The sequence below is a fragment of the Miscanthus floridulus genome, chromosome 15 (genome assembly GCF_019320115.1).
Source record: "Miscanthus floridulus cultivar M001 chromosome 15, ASM1932011v1, whole genome shotgun sequence".
In the NCBI taxonomy this organism is placed as follows: domain Eukaryota; kingdom Viridiplantae; phylum Streptophyta; class Magnoliopsida; order Poales; family Poaceae; genus Miscanthus; species Miscanthus floridulus.
The window spans coordinates 7948860-7969983 of NC_089594.1; the positions used below are offsets into that span (position 1 = coordinate 7948860).

At 39.3% G+C, this 21124-nt stretch overlaps 3 protein-coding genes across 3 annotated transcripts; 1 reads left to right on the top strand and 2 right to left on the bottom strand.

Moving 5' to 3' along the window:
• The first annotated feature begins 810 nt into the window (after window positions 1–810).
• LOC136508442 (UPF0400 protein C337.03-like) lies at window positions 811–6852 on the top strand. Its single transcript, XM_066503118.1, has 8 exons — window positions 811–921; window positions 1026–1223; window positions 3042–3289; window positions 4052–4228; window positions 4322–4478; window positions 4598–4737; window positions 4831–4866; window positions 5541–6852. The coding sequence occupies exons 2-8, from the start codon at window positions 1088–1090 to the stop codon at window positions 6420–6422; spliced, it is 1776 nt and encodes a 591-aa protein (XP_066359215.1). The 5' UTR covers window positions 811–921; window positions 1026–1087; the 3' UTR covers window positions 6423–6852.
• A 626-nt stretch (window positions 6853–7478) lies between these two features.
• On the bottom strand, window positions 7479–17480 carry LOC136509413 (putative disease resistance RPP13-like protein 2). The gene is made up of 3 exons (XM_066504218.1): window positions 17137–17480; window positions 15134–15355; window positions 7479–9939 (listed from the first exon to the last, which is right to left on the bottom strand). Exons 1-3 carry the CDS (start codon window positions 17400–17402, stop codon window positions 7647–7649), a joined length of 2781 nt encoding a protein of 926 aa, XP_066360315.1. The 5' UTR covers window positions 17403–17480; the 3' UTR covers window positions 7479–7646.
• A 2886-nt stretch (window positions 17481–20366) lies between these two features.
• LOC136508761 (ribulose bisphosphate carboxylase small subunit, chloroplastic 2-like) lies at window positions 20367–20890 on the bottom strand. The gene has a single exon (XM_066503541.1). The coding sequence runs from the start codon at window positions 20888–20890 to the stop codon at window positions 20462–20464; it is 429 nt and encodes a 142-aa protein (XP_066359638.1). The 3' UTR covers window positions 20367–20461.
• Window positions 20891–21124: the final 234 nt, after the last annotated feature.

Sequence of the window (21124 nt, forward strand, 5' to 3'; positions counted from 1 at the left end):
TGACCTAACTTTGGCGTTCACGTGAAGGAAGTTTCCCTCTATGCCTACTGAACACAAAATCTATCGCTAGCAGCCCACTTTTCTAACTTTGGCATTCACTTGGCGGTGTCTTCCTTCTAAGCCCACAGATACAATCCCTTATATCTACAAATTCCGCTAGCTGGCGTTACTATTCGCGTGACGTTGCCTTTGCTCTTAAGTCTATGGCGCACAATCCAACCATGAGCATTTCTCTCCTAACTTTGACGCTCACGTGATGGTGGTTTTCCTCTCCACCCGCATAATATAATATTACAAATTCTGCTAACAGGCATTACTCTTTGCGTGACGTTGCCTTCGCTCAGTCTATTGCGCATAATCCTACAGTGAGCATCCATCTTCTAACTTTGGAGCTCACGTGATGGTGGTTTTCCTCTCCACCCGTAGAATATAATATTACAAATTCTACTAGCAGGTTTTACTCTTCGCGTGACGTTGCCTTCGCTCTTAAATCTATAGCGCATAATCCTATCGTAAGCATTCCTCTTTTAACTTCGACGCTCACGTGATGGTGGTTTCCCTCTCCGTCTGTAGAATTAATATATCTATCGCTAGCTGCCCCTCTTTTGGCCCTAGTTTAGGCGTTGTTTTTTTTATATTTAAGCCCACGATCCCCTCCAAAAGCACTACAGTGATCCTTTTAAAACCCTTCCTGTTCCGACTCCCACAGCAAAATTCAGTGCGAGAGAAAAGAAAAGGAAAAACGAAAAAAAGAGGAAAAACTAGAAAAAAAATACACCCAAGGGAAGGAAATTAGGAAAGGGTGGAGGTGGAAGCCACAAACCAAACCCTCTCAGTCTCGTCTTCCCTCCTGCTTCGTGCTTCCCCTTCCACTTCCCCCTTCTCGTCTGCGGCGCCAAGCTCGAGCTCATCGCCACCGATGTACGCATCTTTCCGCTGAGAACTCCGAGCTCTAATCTCTCACCACAATCCCCAAATTTCTGATTTTCTGGGATGTATTCTTTTTCTGAATTTTTGCGCACAAGGTTGGCTCGATCTTGGGTTTTGGCCTATCCGCGAGGAAGTTGAATTAGTTGGGGACTTCGTGATGGCTGCTGCGAAGGCGGGTGTAGACGTGGAAACGAGGGACGGCGGCAGCGGCAGCGGCGGCGGCGGCTCCTTCAGCGAGGAGAGGCTTGTTGATAAGCTCAACAAGCTCAACAACACAGCGGCGAGCATTCAGAGTATCCTTTGTTTTTCTCCCGTGGTTACTTCTAGGTGTTCCTGGCTGTTTCTTCCTGTTTCGGTTAATCTAGTATATCCAGTAAAGCCCTAACTTGCAAATTGGAATGCCTATGTAAGAACTGGCTATGAGATCCATTGTGCACACGAAGTTACCCTTCTTTGTTTAGCTCCGTACAGTGCTTGCTGTGTTGTTGGTAGTGTGCTGGTGCACATGGGTAGAAGTTATAAATCCTCTTGTGTATGAATTTAATGTGTTTATGTTACTGCACTCCCTGAAAATTCTCTTGATTTTAGTGCCTTTCTCGGTAGTTTATTTGAGAAAAGTGCTTCTCTTATAGGTCATGCAACATTTTCTGGATTTCTAATTAGCTTTGGTGCTGCAGTTCATTTTATTCTTTTTTATCCTTGAATATAAGCGCGTAGAAATCAACTTTCACGTGCTCGAATGGTGAGGGCTAGGTTACTAATCTCCTTTTACTACTAGTACTATCACCATGACTATGCCACTAATACCCTTTTCATTTTACTTCTTTATAGTTTTTTGTTGGTGGCTCTTGTTGGGTGGGTTTCATCTCTAGCCAACCCCAACTTTCTTGGGACTATTTTTTTTTTGTTACTCCCAATTTTGCCTTTCATTTAGATGTATATATATGATTTTCATTGTCATTTGAGGCTGTCCCCTTTGTGAAATGGGAAATCTTAACAGGAACTCCTAGGAGTCTACATTTTATCAGTAATTACTAGGTTATATATGTCTCTTGCTTGTTGGGTACTTATTTTTGCTATCCTGGCTATCCTGTTCACTAAATTAATGGAGCAGAACAATTATATGCCACATCCTTTAATAAGGACCTAAAGTTTTAGTCATATGATTCTAACTGCTATCTAGTTTTTTCCCCCTGGTTGCTGTTATTTATGCAATAGTACGGTAGTAACTAGTAAGCCTGTTTTACTTTTGGTTAGCTCTTTGAACAATCTTTATGGAATTCTGCTGCTATTTTTCTGTTTCGTGTTCAAAACAAATTCTGCAGCATTTTATTGCGCTGAAAATGTATTTCTCAAAACTACTTTGCCTTTTACATTATGGATATATATGACCTCTTATTGCATAAATAAACACATTCTGCGGGGCATACTTTTGGAGTTTGATGTACAGATGCAGTAAAAATCGTATCATTGTTTCGATATCAATGTGCTTGCTTCTGCATGAGAAATTCCATGCCATATGTGGTATATGCCATCCATTTCTAAGCAAGTTGCTATGAAATATACTGCATATGTTGCTGTGTCTCTTAGAAATATAAAATATCAAAACATACTAACAATTTGTGCCTTGTAGAAGAAAAATGATCTTGTTCCTTGTTAACTTTTCACGCTTACACGCTTACATTCACCTAATTTGATCTCCACAGCTAAACTTTAGGTTTTATGAGCAATGTTATTATTTGTTTCCCTCAGAACATGTTCTGCTTCTTGAGATTTAATATGACACTCACTGTAAAATTGGAAGGAAACAGCAGAACTTTTAACACGTCAGTGGAAATCTACAGGGTAGGTAGAGTTCATAGATGGCACCTATATAATACCAAGTATCTATGTTCCCCCTTTTTTTCATGTTGATGGTTGGTGGACTCAATTTGTGGTTTATATACCTTGTGTGCTTTAAGTAATAAATGGCCAAATTGGTTATTTATTTCCTCATTTCCTCTATCTGTGCATATGTCAAATTTAATTAGAATTTTATATTTTTCCTATGTAAGTTTGCATCTAAATATTGCATTAGCAGTTCTTTCTTGTATTCCTTAACCCTTATGCAGCACTTTCACAATGGTGCATTTTTCACCGCAAGAGGGCCAGAAGGGTTGTAGACACATGGGAAAAGCAGTTCAGTAGTGCAACAGAGGATAAGAAAATATCATTCCTATTTCTATCAAATGATATCTTGCAAAACAGTAAGCGCAAAGGAGGAGATTATGTGCATGAGTTCTGGAGGGTTTTACCCAGATCGTTGAAACATGTCTACGAAAATGGGGGAGAAGAAGGAATGAAACTAGTGGCGAGATTAGTAAGTATTATCTTGTTTCACTATGATGAGATTAATTCTTCGCAGTGCAGCAGCTCCTAGAGTTGTTCTAGAGCCTTGTCCAAGAATGCAGGAGGACCTAAATGTTTTAGTACAATTAAAGTACTATAGTACCATTGAATCAATGGCCAATTCAGTTTAATTGTAGCAAACTATTGGAGTTATATGCTATTAGTTGCTTTATGTTATTCAAATATCCTTATTACTCTCCTGGCGCACTTTTCTGGATTCCAGATAGTACTTGTTTGCTCTGATGTCTTTTGAAGCTATGATCATGGTCATGTCCATGGTGCATTCGATTTTGGTATATATAATTGTATGTACAGAAATTGAGAGCTTAAACTAACTAGAACAGAATCAATTAGTAAAGCATTTAGCCTTTTAGTTTGTAGCCTAATTTCCTCCATTTCCAATAGTGTTGGGTTTAATGAATATCTTGTTTTCTTAAACACTGTCTTGCTTGGTAAGTTGCTACTCATCTGCCAGAAGCAGTGATTCAGGTTTTCTTCCACTGGTGTTTCTGATGTTATAAATATTTGGAAGGGTCGTTCAATTTTAATCATAGTTTTACTGTGTAAAGAAATTTGCTGCAAAATCTGCCGGGATAATGTGCACCAATAGGACATGATACTTTATTGAAACTAGACTAAATACTGGATAACTGATGGCTAATTGATTTGCTTCATTTTTTCTTGGAAATCCAGAATAAAAAGATTGTTTCTAACTTATCTTTTGGAATTACAGATAGGAATTTGGGATGAACGCAAAGTTTTTGGAACCCGTATTGAAAGTTTGAAAGACAGCATTTTTGGTGACAACCCTCCTATATTCGATAACAATGGGAATAAGAATAATTCAAATCCTAGCTCTAAGCCCTTAAATTCCAAAGTTGCAAGGAAGGATTCCAGTACAGTACTAAAAGTAAGTTGCTAGTTATCCTATATCACTCTCCTTTTTTGGTGAAAACATATTGAATTGCTTATGAGAGTATTAACTTGTTGAATTCTTCTGTAGAAACTGACTGTTGGTGGTATGCCTGAAAAGATTGTGACTGCATACCAAGCTGTGCTTGATCAACATTTTGATGAAGACACAGCTTTGAACAAATGTAAGAGTACTGTTAGTGTTCTAGAAAAGATAAAGAAAAATATAGACGATGCTAGTACCAAAGGTAAGGATTTATCTTGCTCACTAGTTATTAACATTGTGGATATCTGCTGTGGAAGAAAATTTGACACCATTCTTATCTGTTCTGCTTTTTTTTTTTTGGTCTGCATGTTTTTTCATAAGGTGATCAGCCTGCCTCAACAATGATTTCTGATCTTCAAGGACAGGAAACTATCCTGAAGCAGTGCATTTCACAACTTGAAAGTGTAGATGTGGCGAGGATATCGCTAATAAATCAATTAAAAGAAGCTCTCATTGAACAGGTCTTATGCACACTTTCATTATCTTCCAAATGTTCCATCTCAGTTACATATGACTCATGCTTTTCAAAATTGTCTTTCTTATTTCTATAACAGGAGTCAAAGTCAGAAATTCTTCGCAGCCAGTTGCAAGTAAGAATTATTCTTTATGCCCTATTGCATGTTGACTTTTCATCTGTTATTGTTCCTTGCAATCATGTCCGTCCACAGCTATGAAAGTGGGTACTATTAGAGGATATGTGTAGAACTTCAAGTGGAGAGACCTAATCCGTTCATTCCCAACTGAATTCTTGTTTTCATAAATGGCACCTGCACTAGTAAGCCATGAGCATGTGTGTTGTCTGAGCCATCTAGCACCTTTATGGCACAAGTATGCCTCTTGCCAGTTCTGATTCCTACCTGGCCAAACCCATGTTCACTTAAAACTATTTATTAATTCCACTGCTCACTTGAACTATTTATTTATTGATTACAACTTTAAGTCTGTTATGTTGAGAAAACCCACCTAGAGTTCTTTCTTAGCACCTTGAGATTAAGCCTGTTATATTGAAAAAAGCCCACCTAAACTGCTTCCATAGCAACTTGAGATGTTTGATCACCTTTCAGAGTGGTCTTCACATCCTTCTAGTCTGGCCTTTGCATTTCTCTGTTTTGTGCCTTGGGTGATGCCGACATGCATGTCTTGATTCCAGTTGCTGCTTCTCAATTAGCTCCTTTCTTTTTTTTCTGAAATTTATTTATGGTGTAATAATCTTTTAGCTGTCTTATGACATTATTGGTAATCCCTTATCTGATTGCCATAACAGGTTGCTCGAGCAGAGGCTGAACATGCCATTCAACTTAGGCAAAGATTTGATGGTGCCGTTGTCGCAAATGGCACAGGATCTAGTTCTAGTCTGCTAATGATTATCCCAACAGAACAAACAGCTGCTATGATACAGGGTTCTGGAGTAAGGCAGATGTCTCCCCAGTTACAGTCACTGAATCCAGCAACCTCACTTGCCCCTACAGTCAGTGCAGTGGGAGATGAGCCCAAGAGAACGGCAGCAGCAATGGCAGATAAGCTGGCATCTTTGTCAGCACCTGTGCAGGTTCTGAGCTCTATTTTATCATCTTTTGTTGCTGAACATGGCGCTTCACTATCTTCCATGAATAGTGGATCGCCTTCTGGAGAACTCTCTGGAGGACTGCTGGGCTTCCAGATTGAAAAGAGGCCTAGGCTTGAGAAAACCGCACAGGGCAGTGACATGGGTGCTCCTCCCTTTTCTGTGCAAGTGCCACAGATGCAACAACAGATTGGAGCAGTGCCCACGCAACTACCAGCGCAGATCAACCAAGTACCAGGTCCATTTGCACCACCTCCACCGCCATTTTTGCCACCACTTCTGCAACAATTTGGTCAAAGTACTGGAGGAATGATGGGAATGGGACCTTTCGGGATGACGGCCGGCTCTATGCCACCTCCGCCTCCAATGTCCAACATTATGCCGGCAGGTTTTCCAGGACCAAGTGGTCCACCACCTCCACCTCGGCTTCCACCGGCTCAGAACCAACCCCAGCAGCAGCAGCAGTCTCCTCAGGCACCACAGCAATCACCCACATCAGCAGGATTCTTCCAATCATCAGCAGGCATGGGGTTCTTCCCACCAGTGCAGGTGCAACAGTCTCCGTCTGCCCAACGACAATGACTCGATGGTGGCATGGCATTCATCGGGCTATAAAGGCAGCACCTTGTGCTAACTTTTGTACATTAAACAATAATCACCTAGTATCGAACTTATACGTGACTGGCCCTGCAAGAGAGGCAGGACCGTTGTCACGGTTAGAAAAATTGTAGAATAGGCATGAGGGTTTTGTGATGACTCCTTGGTTTGGTCTGAGCTGTTTAACTCTTCCTGGTTCTGTGTAGTAGTTAGACTTGTCTTTCCCCCATCTGCATTGATCCCCTGAGGCAAAAGAAAGTGGCACTGGAATTGTTGCTTAAGAGTTGCCCTCTGACATAATGGTTTTAGGGCTGGGCTGATGCCGTTTTAGAACTTACTGGTCATAGTGTCATAGATATGATGTGAACTGCAAATACTTCTCCTGTTGTTGTTTACATTTATTTATTTATATTTATTATTATTATTTTTTAGTATAGCTTCCCTTTTGGGTGCAAATTGCTGCTTTCCTTTGACTTGGCAGTTATTAGACAAGGGCCAGTTTGGATCAAGTGCTGTGATTCAGAAATCAACAGACTTGAGTTGTGTGAATAAAACCATGCGTGTATGGTCTGCTGAGGTAAAAGATTCCTTTGATGTAAGTTATGCATTGTGAAATGGGACAGCAGTATTTGGTCCAAATATGAGAAGATTGTGTAGATGAGAAGCATATATAACAGTACATGATAACCAAAGCCTTGTCACAGCTGAGGATATGGCAGCAAGCAAGGAACTGGCAGCAGTGGAGTAGGTAGAAATTGACACATTTTTCTCCCAAATTCAATCTTCCGGTGGAGTTATCGCACATCATTTATGTGATGTTTTTTATTTAAAAATAATGGTAACATATGTTCAACTTCATATTCTTGATGATTCTGTGGTTCTGCAGGTAAACATTCACTGCATTTTTATTATAGTAGCACACATTTATGTATGGGCTCTTGGCAGTGTAAGGGTCATGACTTTTGCCACATTATTATTACATATAAGTTTGTACATAGAACAACACCGACAATAACAACTCCATCCAAATATTTACAAATTACAATCATTCAACACAACACAACATATTTAAGAGAGTGCCCAGGGAACACACAATACCCCATACACAGTGGCCATATACAAGCATGTAGCTCATAGGAACGATGGCATGTTAATCTATATATAATACTTGCATGGCTGCGGTGGGTGCCAATTTTACCTTACCATGACTCATGCGAATATCATCCACCATTCAGACATATCATCATTTTCTTCATGAACATAATTATTCTCTTTCTTAAGATCAACCACGATCCTTGTTTTTTGAGAACGTTTCTTGTCATTACCCAGGTCAATATCATGATAACAACCTGTGAATGGGGAGTGAATTTCCAACTCTTTGAGCTCAGGAACCATGCTCACCTCAACTTCAACAATCTCCAGCACTTCCACGTCAATCATCTTGATCTTTTTGAGGCGTGGAAATTTGGATGAAGCAAATACAAGTTTCTTGTCCTTGTACGAGCCAGGGTACAATGCAAGGGTGGCAAGAAATGGCAGCTCAGACAGCTTGCTAATGAATTCCTGAGTCACATATGTTTTCTCCAGAGAAAGCATGATGAGATTAGGGAGACAAAAGGATTCACTACCATCTAGATCAGATGAATGTACCAGATCCCCACTTAGGAACATAAACTTGACACGTCGGAGGGAAGCGGTGGTGAAGACATTTGAAGGAATAATTTTACCTTCTAAGATCAGGGTCCTAAGGCTCTCAAGTTTGTCTAGAGCACCAGAAAGAGCTTTCACATTGACATGTGAGATATGCCAGATTGATAAGAACTCAAGATGGATCATCTCTCCTAGTGTCCTTTCCAAAGTCAGCCCCTCCGAAACTTCTTCAAGATCTATGGAGTCAAGTGTATGCAGCTGCTTCAAGTTGCCAATTTGCTTGGGCAGTCTGAGGACAAAACCAAGGACATGTCTCAGGGTCTTAATCATCCAAAAGGACCTTGGGAGCTCTCGGACATTAGTTTCCCTCACATCCAATGTTTGGAGGCTAGTGAGTCTTCCGATGGACCGTGGGATATGTTTCAGTGAACATGATGTGATGCCAAGGTACTGCAAGTGCACAACATTGCCAATTGCACTTGTCAAAGTCTCACCAATCTCAATGCCTTGCAGATTGATGACACGGAGAAACTCAGATCCATGAAACAGTTCCTTGATGTGAGATCTGATGTCTTTCTTCATCTTAGAGATTGCCCTTCGTTGAGATAAATGAAACATATATGCCCGACTTCCTTTGGACCTGTGCCCCTGATCACCTTTATTAGGCTCTTGTTCATACTGAGAGAAGATGGATCGTAGCTTTGGCAATGGATGGGCTAGGACAGCATATTTGTCAGTGTAGTTCTGCAGAGAGAGGCGGCGAGCACTAGTTAATGTTGGGATATCATCATGGCTATGGACCTCCACGAAGCTTGCTTCATGTGCTTCTATCTGCAAAAAGTCATGGACTTTGTTTTGGATTGTGACCGACATACTCCCAAAACTGGAATCATCATCCATTTTCACTCGGTTGACAAGATTCCGATTAATCAACTCAGATAGGTAGATGTAGCCAATCTTCTCCATTGTCTTCCCGCCCTTTGAACTTAGAAACCCCTCTGCAACCCACATAAATACCAAGCTGCGTGCCTCAATTGTAGTGTTGGTTGGCAACGCAGCAAAGTAGAGGAAGCAACATTTTAGCTCATGTGGAAGATCATCAAAGCAAACTGACAGCATGCTTTCAAGATTCGCTGATGGCTTGGACTTAAGGTAGTGAAAAACCTTCACCCACTCACTTGGGAACACCTTGGTTTGCACAAGACCTGATAAAAGAACAACTGCCAAAGGTAACCCTTGGGTGATTTTGAAAATACTCTTTTGGTACTTCTTAAGGTTTTTACCTTGCAGTTCCTTAGGTAGCCTCTGATGAAACAATGACATGGAAGCATCTTCTGTAAGTTTTTTTAACTGAATGGTGACATGATGGTAGCTGCTAGGTGGCTCTTCTGGTTTACCTTGTGTGATATGCACTACTCTACTACCCCTAGTGCCAACTGGGATGCTAGTCAAAAAGTGCTTCCACTCAGTACCACTGACTTCACCATCTATCACGAGCAAGTATTTCTTATTTTTCAATTTATTTTTCAGCATCTTCTGTGCCATTTCTTTAGGGCAATTCGTGTCGTCTTCTGTCAGTTGCTGAGTAATTTGTTGAAGGATGTTGGGAGCAGTCAAATAAGGTGCAAAACTTTCCATGGCTTGCACTTGAAACACTTTCTTCTTTTCCATTTTTTTGTATATGTCTCTCACAAGAGTTGTCTTGCCAATACCACTTTCTCCGGACACAGTGATCATGACTGGATAGTGTTCTTTGCACACTTGGTGTTCAGTTAGGTTATTAACAAGGGCATCCTCTAATTGTTTGTGCTCCTCCACATATATCACCGCATCTGAATCATGGACATCATCCCTGAGATTCAACCATTGTATAGTGGTTAGTACCAGTAAGTTTTGTCTGAAGAGTAAGTTGATCAAACATAGTGCCAAATATAATCTATCCATTGCCCATCGATATTTTTTTCAGAAAAGATGAAAATAATCTTCCATTTCTTTCAGTCAATATATGCCTCAATCAGCCAAAGTTACTCTGCAAATAAAAGTGAGAAGGGATACCACTATAACACCACATGCACAATACAGAGGCATGCATCTTAAGACTGCCGCCACACTACCTCTATAAATCGATTTACAGAGGTGGCATGGGTCCTTGGACCCATTGAATGGAAGTTAAACGCTATCTACGAATAATTGGAGGACTCTTGAAAATCCTTTTTTAGTAGTGATGGGCCGGTTGCCTTTAAGAACCCTTGTGTTGGCGCAAAATTTGAGCACACATCAATGTATGGATAAATCATAACCGACAAACTCGTGGCTCTTCCTGTAGAAACTGAATGCTACTTTTTCTTTTATGAAACTGGACTATTCAATTTTCACTTATAATCATGAAAACCTGCGAACGATTACCCCGAAGGGACTATGTTGTGGCTACCACACCTAGGGCTGGTCTAGGGTCATAGTGCCACCTAGAACACCTCAAGTCGTCATTGAGATAACTAGCATGTATATCTCTTCATGTTCCAAAATTGAGAATGAGTTTAGTTGCTTAAATTCAAAAGGTTAATCAAAGAATTTGGTTAAAAATATTAAAATATAAAATAAGTTTGATTCATTTTAGTTTATAATAATTTTGTATCTATTTTTGTTAATTTGTGTTTCTTTCTGTTAAAATAAAAGAGCTCTCTTGTTTCGTAGTTGATTGATTGAATTCCAAATAAAACCAATGTTTATAGGAAATTCTCAAATATCGCTTACTTCATATAAAAGGAAATCCTAATGACTTGAATTCTCTAAGTTTTAGAATGTCTTGTTTAAGAGACTAAGTATTTTTTAATGGAAATTGAATTATGGAATAGCCTTCTAAACTTAATTAACTATTTGTTCTCGATAGGCCCCTCTTAGTCTTCTTTTCCAATCTTGGATTAGGGAATGAAGGAGATATTCACGACTACTGGCATCTTCATTATGCGCCAACTCATGATCTTGATCTCGATATATTATCCACCTCTGCGTCTATTCTTTCTTAGCTAAATAGGTGGAAGATCCATCCAATGTAGTGATATCATGGACTCAAAAAATAGATCTGAATGTGACTAAAATACACAATCTTCACATGTATCACTTTTCATGATACCTTAACCTAAAAGTTTGAATATCGATTTTTGAACCATTTCCTATAAGAGAATGACTCCATTACTTTGAGAAATGGATTCTATATCAATAGGAAGCATACCTTATCCGAATAAGAAACAAAATCGACCATATAACCCTACCCCAAGCTAAATAAGGCACGTAGGGTCCCTTGGTCAGGACTGAGCCAATAGAGGCCACAAAACATCCACATCTACATACGAAAACAAGCAATATAAACCACCAAACACAAGACATAAGGTATTACCATTCTAAGGGCCCGAACCTGTCTAAACTTGTGTCTTTTTCTGTTACTATCTAGCTCTAGATCCAAAGCATATATAACCAACCTAATAATTATTGGGCATACCCTCATATGTTCATTATTACTGGTAATTGCCAACTATAATGGTAGAAAAAAACAAGGTACATGTAGGTAGTTTTGCTATTATTCATGTTATACAAAAGATATCCTTAGACAAAGAAATATTCCTAAATATTCTAAAAAGTATGATCCAAACTATTTCACTTGGAACTCCATGTATAACATATCTCCCCTTAATCCAACTATAAAAGCATTAGGTGGGGTGCATTACAGGGAGGTCACAGTTAGATTGCAAAAAAGACTAGAAGCTAGCCGATAAGACACCATATCATATCCAAATCAAGAACCTTCTGACTACACATTTAGGACTTTACATGAGGTCATATGATTAGATCTAAAACATACATGTTGCAATAATCTTCTTTTGATATAATGAAGAAAAATACTAGATGTAGGGATATTACCACTTGGGAATCCTAAATCTACATAACTTATTGTGTTTTCATGTTCGATACACTATTTTGGTGACAAGAAATCCCTACTTAATAAAAATATTTTGCATTGTAAACTTTTTAATCATTGACACTTTCTAAGACTTGAAATCTTATATTTGAAACAGAAGAATCATATTTTTGAATTCTCGAAGTTTCAACTTTAAAATGAACTAAAACAATTAGTCTAACATCTCTAAAACTTGAATCATGTTAGAGTTCTCAAAACTCATTAATGTTCTAAAAGTATAGTTAAGTCTTTCCTTTATTAGAAAACTGTTGCTGCGCATGCACCAAAGAACAATTGTTTCCTCTTGCAGTTACAATGGTGACATTTCTCGTAATACCCTCCTCCCCACATGGCATACCACAATCTCATACTCACGGATGCTACTATCACATGCCTACAAATAAACTCCTAAAACCATTCAATTTCAACAATAGTGGTTAAGTCACACCCTCACAACTCAACCACCACACAAGAATTAAGTTGTTACCACCTAAGGGCAAGTACATTGGTGATTAGTACACGTAAGCAGTCTTATATATATGTTGTCTCATCCAATGCTAGGGCTGGGCATTCAGTTTACGGTTCCGTTTTGGTTCGGTTTCTCGGCTTTTTGAAGAAATTCGGTGTTGACGGTCAATATTGATGATTATAAACCATCAATTTACCTTTAATTCATTCTTAAAATTAATCACCAACATAGGTGTAGTGATTTAAATTAACTATTTTCATGAGTTTTGGTGATTTTATAATTACAGGTGAATTTACTCAGAAAATAAGATAAAGCAGGCCATAATATCACAAGAGATCTGATCCAATCGCAACGAAACCAACTCTATTGGGCCCAAAACATCCCCTTCATGGGACAGAGATAAAATTCCACGTGGATGGGGCCATGGTGGGGTCGGCTGACCCCACCTATAGGTCGGGCGACCCCCCTAGACCCACTTGTCGGCGCCGCGGTTCCTCCACCGACTTTGAGGATCAATCTCCACCCTTTATTCAAGTCGGTTTGATCCAATGGTGGGCGTTAGAATTGGTGAGGATCGATGACGTGGCGATTACTTGCTCCCTACTCAAACCCTCCTATAAAAGGAGCCGAAGACCCCCTCCTAGAGAGCATCTTGATTCATTCAGAGATCCAATTCAGAAGAAGAAAGTAGAACTCCAGATATCATTAGTTCTAGTATAGTTAGCATAAGTAAGATTCAAGTAGATTAGTGCTATTACTCGGGGTTCCGGATTTGTCTCCGGAAGACTTGGTAAAGTTAATGTATCCTTTATCTCTTATTGTGATTTTGATCTTAATTTATATTGTGTTTCTCTTTATTATGTTTTTAGTTTATTTCAAGTATATGCATGGTATAGTTTTAGTTACCTTTGAGTTTATATATGAGTTCATAGAGCACTCAATTCAGTACTCGAGTGAGTTGAGTAGCCGAACTTTGTGAGCATGGTGCTTAGACATAGTTTTGCCTGTGGATACTACTTATATTCTGAGACTTGGTAGATCAATGTGTGTGATATTTTCTCATTGATTCTCTGTAGTCCAAGCTTGGCATGTAGGCTTAGTAGGACCGTAGTCATTAATTGAGTAGTTATATTATTATATCTCTCTTTAATGATGTCCCTTATATATAAATAAGAAGTTGATTATTGTTTTAGTGTGTATATTTATGTGACTTGTTAATTAGAAATAAATGAAAAATCTTTCTTAACTTAACTATATATAATATTTTATGAGTATCTACTTCTCTCTGAATTGTTATGAACTTAGATTACTGAATATCTTAAACTTACCCTTGTATAAGAGTATGTGTTTAAGCTAATGATTTTATCATAAATAAATATTTATCAATACCATCCTTGCCATCTTTCCTCCTAGTGGTAAAATATAAATTACCACGATACCCGGATTACTCCCAGTGAAAGGCTACAATAGTATATCTGTGCGCTTGCAGAATTTTTAATTTCTTACTTACACTATAAAATACCAACATTCGGTTCTTAGAAAATGGGAATCGATTGGTTCTAAAAAATTCTCAGAACTGGCCATTTTGATCGGTTTTCGGTTATTTTGGTTTGGTTCCGGTTCTAGCCAAACTAACCGAACTTTTTCAGAAGAGGTTAAGATAACAATAAGTACGTGTGTTCTAAAGCAAATTTATGCAACACTATATCCATTTTAGATAATAATACTTTAAAATGGAACAATAGCAATATAAGAACATAAATATATAGCAGTTCAAATATGAAACATCACACATAAACCAAACATAATCTTATAAAATGCAAGTGAAGGAAGTATAATTCATGTAATTCGGTTATGTCGATTAATCGATTATCCAAGAGTAGGAACCGAATTTTCTTCGGCTATTTAGGTTCCTCAATATTAGGAACCGAATTTTTCAGTTCTGGTTCTTTCGGTTCAGTTTTTCGGTTTCGGTTAATTATGCTCACGCCTATCCAATGCCACATTGGATTTTGGATGATGTGGATGAGAGACAGTGGGAGGGGGTGAGGGAAAGAGGCGGTTGTTTGGAATTAACACAAAACAACCTAAAAGACTACACATTATATGAGTTGCCTGTTGAGTCATCTCAAGACTATGTGGCACATCACACCGACTATAAGATGATACCAATGTACTTAAGACAATATGTTGGAGTTATAACCCACCCAAAGAGTAAGGTCCTCCATTTGTACTCACCAAAGCAGCTATGGTGTGTATCCTTAGATAGGAAGTTAAGCTCAATTTAATCAAATGAGATTTTTATTATCTATCTATCCCATTGACTAGGACAACATAATTAATGTGCCCTATCAATCAAGTAAGGCACAAAATTATCCTCAAATGCAAGTGAAATCGGCATTCACCCATTTCATTCCTCATTTCTTTTTACCAAAAAAAGCAAGAGGATGGAAGTTGGAAGGCAAATAATTCATCTCTTTTGGATTATTCATAGACAAGAAATCTATAGTCTAGTGATCTTGTCTCAAAATTAGTGATTTCTTACTCCCTACCATAGGAATGACATAAGTGAAATCAGCGATAGAATATAGTTAAGTACAAAAGGTAATTCTTTCTACTTACAACTTTCTATGAGTGTAATTTATAGATGTTGAGGTAGAAGGTTTCCATGTCACATCTGTCTTCTTGTTGGAATCCTCTATCTTGTATTTATCTTTGTCTTCAATGATGCCATCAAGCCTCATGTTGATGGCTCTAATTTTTCTAGATAGGCCGCGTCTCATCCGTACTTGAATTGTGAATGTTTCAAGATATATCATAGTAGGACGAGCCCACCTTGGGTACCTTCAGAATGCATATATGACATATTATAAATTAGAGAAAACTCTTGTGAACCTATGTGGAGCTGGAGCAAATATAAAAGAAGCATTGTTCATAACAAAAAAATGTAGAGATGTTACAATGAAAAAACTAAGGATATATTATTCCAGATTTGCTCCTCATCAGTCTGATCTGTTGCAACCATTCGGTCATCAATTTTGTGGATTGTAGGGTCATGATCAGACTGCTCTATATGATTGTCTAGTGTAATTGTTTTGCATAGCCCTTTCATGTTAATTAGAGAGGCAGTCTTCTAGAATTGTTTTTTCTGGTAGTGTATTGCCAATCTACTTCCTCCATTCCAAATTATAAGATGTTTTGACTACACAGAGAAAGCTATGTAGTAGTTAGGAAAGCTAAAACATCTTATATTTGGAACCGAGGAAATATTTCACGACCTTGATTGGGACTAACATACTTGCATTGGGGTTTGAGGAGTACTATCACTTGTTGGTACTTAAAGCTCTGTCACTACTACACAAATCTTTTTCGAGGAGGATATTTTTTATTACCGAGGCAGGCATTGAAACCGCCTCTATCCAAAGGTCACGGTTAATCGTGGATTAACAGAGGCGGTTGCTTTGCCCGCCTCAATTAATCAATTAACGGAGGTGGGCGCATTAAGGTGTCCGACTCCGTTAATCCCATTAACCGATGCGGGCGTCTTAAAATGCCCGCCTCCGTTAATACCACTGCACCACACACTCATTCATGTCTATATATAATATGCTATCTTTTTATATCAATATTCCGTAATCTTATATTCAATATTTTAGCTACTAAATGAACTCAAATGAAAAAACTTTTAACTACAAAGTTTTAAATCTTGTGAAGTAATACAATTTTGGTATATGATGTATCTAAATCAGAGATATTTTGAAAAATTCAAAAAATTAAGTCTCAAAACATGGGAATTTCAAACACATATTTGAGATACTAAATGACTTTAAAACAAAAACTTGTCAATATCAAACATGTAGAGCAGGTCAGGCCATTAGAACTTTGTTATTAACTATGTGAACATTTGAGATCGTTTAAGAATTCAAAATTTTAAATTTCAAAATCTATAACATTCGAACACATATTTAGGACTCTAAACATTTTCAAATTAAAAACTTTTCAACTATAAAGTTGCAGATTCTATTGAGAACTATAACTTTTGTATAGACCATGTCAACATCCGAGATCGTTTGATAATTTTAAATTTTAAATTTCAAAATCTGTGCACTTACAACAATATTTTGGGACCCTAAACAGTTTCAATTCGAAAACTTTTCAACTACAAAATTGTAGATCTCACCGAGAGCTATAATTTAGATATAAAATTTGTCTTCATCCAAATTCATATGAAAAAATTATGAATTATTTTTTATTATAATCATTAAGTGAGGCGAACATCTTGTTACGTCTGCCTCCGTAAATCAATTTATGGAGACGGGTGCTTATAATGACCGTCTCCAAAAATAATTAATTAACGGAGACACTTGTCATAAGGCAACTGCCTCGGTTAATCGTGGATTAACTGAGACGGTTGGCTTACGGTGTCCACCTCGGTTAATGATTAACCGAGGCGGTTGCTGGGCCGGTTGTCCGTCCACGAATAACCGAGACGGGCAACCGGCCCAACTTACTCGGAGCCCAAAAACCAAACGGCTTGGTTAAGTTTTTATGTATTTCTCAAAAAAAAAAAAGTTTTTAGGTAGTAGTGTGTGCTGCGGATCGACTGACTAAAGATGGGTGGGTACCTGGACATGTCCACATGGAGATGGTAATGATCGAGGGCGTCCTCGGCGTCGAAGACGGCGTCCCGCGTCTGCAGCGTCCAGACCCTGGTGACTTCGTCGGTGACGGCCCGGCGCCTGGTGTCGGCCTCGCGGAGGAAGGCCTGCAGCCACATGAGCTTGTCCCGGAGCCGGTGGATGTCGGCGTTCACCCCCACCAGCGCCCGGGCCTCGCCGACGGCCACCTCCTGCAGCCTCCCAACCAGAGGCCCGATGATCGCCTCCGCCATCCTTCTAAACCTAGCTGCTAGCTACTACGCGTCTGCTGGGAACGTACGTAGCTCAGCTGGCTGCCTGGGTAGCTTTCAGAAACAATGAGCTCGACAACACGCAGGTACACATTTGTGTGTGTGTGTATATATGCTACGGTGGCGTGCATGCGTGGAAACAAAATGCTTGATCTCGGGCTTTGAGTCGCTGCTCAGATGGGGATTGATTTGATTCTTTAATTTCGCTGCTCAGATAGGCATTGCTAATCGGAGGTGAAAGAGCGGCAAAGCTAGCCGATGATACCTTTCTTTGCTTGTCTTCGATGCGCTCGCGTGCTTTGCCGTCCGACAGATGTGCGTGCACAGCCGGGCTTCTACACGCAGCGTAACCAAGGATGCATCTAGCTAGCTAGGTAGCTAGAACCACCTTTTGGAATCGCTTGAGTGGGTTGTGCTGTATATATTGAATATTGCGTTGAAAATAATATTAAAAAACTGTATGGGCTAAAATTATGGCGTGGGTCTAGTTCAAATTATCACTACCGGAAACCGGCGATTTGCCGAGTGCCGGAGGCTTTGCCGAGTGTATTTTATCGGGCACTCGGCAAAGACCATGTTTGCCGAGTGCCAAATAAAATACACTCGACAAATAAAAACACACGGCAAAATACGTCTTTGCCGAGTGTTTTTTTCTGGCACTCGGCAAAGATGTATTGTGCCGAGTGCCTTTGTTTTGGCACTCGGCAAAGAGGCTTTTTGCCGTGTGCATTTTTTTTTGCCCTCGGCAAATCAGTTTTTCGAAGCATTTTTGAGGCCCTAAATGAATTCAAATGAAAAACTTTTCAACTACAAAGTTGTATAACTTCTTAAGATCTACAAAGTTTATTTTGGTCATTTCTTCATTTGACAAAGCGACAATAACGTTGTTCATAAAATCTACATCTCTCATATCTCTCATATTAGTTTCATGAAAGTAGAAGACAGATATATAAGATTTGTGAACAATGTTACTACCACTATGTCGGATGAACAAATGGCCAAAATAAACTTTGTAGATCTTGATAAGTTATGAAATTTTGTAGTTGGCAACATTTTGATTTGAAATCATTTTGTCATGCAAAAATGACGTTTGAATTTGAAAATTTTAAAATTTGAATTTTTCAAACGACCTCGGATGGAAAAACTTCCTAAATGAAAATTGTAGATCTCCAAAAGTTATGAAACTATGTAGTTGACAACTTTTTGATTTGAAATCATCTTATCATGCAAAACTACGTTTGAATCTCTCAAATTTAAAATTCAAAATTTTCAAACGACCTCGGATGGAAAAACTTACTAAATGAAAATTGTAGATCTCAAAAAGTTATGAAACTTTGTAGTTGACCACTTTTTGATTTGAATTCATTTAGGCCCTCAAACAAGCAATTTACTCTCAGTTTGCCGAGTGCCTTTTTTCTGGCACTCGGCAAAGCCGTATTTTGCCGAGTGCCTATGTTTTGGCACTCGGCGAAGAGACATTTTGCCGTGTGCATTTTTTTTTGGCCCTCGGCAAATCAGTTTTTCGAATCAATTTTTGAGGCCCTAAATGAATTCAAATGAAAAACTTTTCAACTACAAAGTTGTATAACTTCTCAAGATCTACAAAGTTTATTTTGGTCATTTCTTCATTTGACAAAGCGACGATAACGTTGTTCATAAAAATCTACATCTCTCATATCTCTCATATTAGTTTCATGAAAGTAGAAGATAGATATATAAGATTTGTGAACAATATTACTACCACTATATCGGATGAACAAATGACCAAAATAAACTTTGTAGATCTTGAGAAGTTATGAAATTTTGTAGTTGGCAACATTTTGATTTGAAATCATTTTGTCATGCAAAAACGACGTTTGAATTTGAAAATTTTAAAATTTGAATTTTTCAAAAGACCTCGGATGGAAAAACTTCCTAAATAAAAATTGTAGATCTCCAAAAGTTATGAAACATTGTAGTTGGCAACTTTTTGATTTGAAAACATCTTGTCATGCAAAACTGCGTTTGAATTTCCAAATTTTAAAATTAAAATTTTGTAAACGACCTCGAATGGAAAAACTTCCTAAATTAAAGTGTAGATCTCGAAAAGTTACGAAACTTTGTAGTTCACAACTTTTTTATTTGAATTCGTTTAGGGCCTCAAACAAACAATTTACACTCGGTTTAGTATAATATATTGGGAACTAAAACTGAATCTAGACACAAGTGACAGTATGGTGTAGTGGTAGAGGAGGTTTGTGCACAGCGGGAGGTCTCGGGTTCGAATCCCGTCGGCCGCGTAGCCGTGAAATTTACGTGAAAAAAGCCGGAGATGGATGGGTGCTGACCGGTGGGGTCCTCCACCAATTAAAAAATTTTTTCATTTTTTTGGGTAAAAATTCCCATTTTTTTCGGGTTTTTTTTCGGTTCCAACTTTGCCGAGTGTCGGGCACTTGGCAAAGGCTTTGCCGAGTGCCCGACACAAGACACTCGGCAAAGACGTCTTTGCCGACTCATTTTTTACCGAGTGGTCTTTGCCGAGTGCAGCACTCGGCAAAGCCTTTGCCGAGTGCAAATTGGGCTTTGCCGAGTGCCCCTGGCACTCGGCAAATTCACTTAGTCCGGTAGTGTATGGCATGGGCTGATCTGATCTGAGAGAAAAAAATGAGCCAAAAAGTCTAATGCAATAATGGACCACGATAAAAAAATCGCTCAAATATATTTGTGGCCTATTTCAAGCATGCTTGTCATATGGGCTTTAATAGGCCACATTTCAATTTTGTGACATTTTCATGATCTAACAACACAGCGCCATGTCAGCATCCGATCATATGTGGCACTTGCACACGTGTGGCAGGGTCTAAGTATCCGTGACGTAAAAATCAATGTCATATATTTTTCTGACATAAAAACCAATGTTATAAATTAGTAACATGAAAAATACAAAAGTCAATAAATGTTATTCGCAACACGCATTTTTTGACGTGACTGTTCATGTCAAACAGATGTCATAAATAGTGAGCTATGAGATCAGTTGTCTATGTTACGAGAAATATACAATGTCAAAAAATAGAATATCTTTTGCAGTGTCTGCCGTCGTAGTACCCGGGAGACCTCGCGCTCTCGCGGTGCACCAAGCCGACCTTGCTGAACTCGAGGCAGGGCACCCAGTTGGAGCGCAGCAGGTAGTCGATCTGCTTCAGCAGCTGCTCCGTCGACAATGGCGGCAGGTACGACAGCGTCTCGAACCTCTTGATGCCCTCGATCGGCCACACGTGTCGTTGCATTGTTGTGTTGCATGACAGCATGAGCAACGGATAGTACTGACATTTAACAAATATATAAAGAGCGAGCGAGGTTACCTGCATGCACCTGATCCTTTCGCCGTTGCTGACGTCGCCGAAGCCGTTGGTGGAGCGGCGGGCGACGGGGAGTCCGGCGGTGGACTTGAGCCCCTGGAACGGAGCGGCGTCGGTGGCCGACGACGCCATGTGGCCATCACGGAGGGAGCCATGTGTACTGTACTGCCTCCTTCTAGGTTGTGACGACTCTTGTGAGTTTGTGTGAGGCCGGCCTTCTGCCATGGCGGCAGTGGTTCAAATAACTAGCCGCGCGGCTAAGGCAGGGGAAGGATGCATCCGTTGATGCCGGGATGAGGAAGGAATGGCTGCTGTTTGCCGCGTCCAAAACAAACAGGATGATGCGGTCGCAGGCTAGCAGCCATT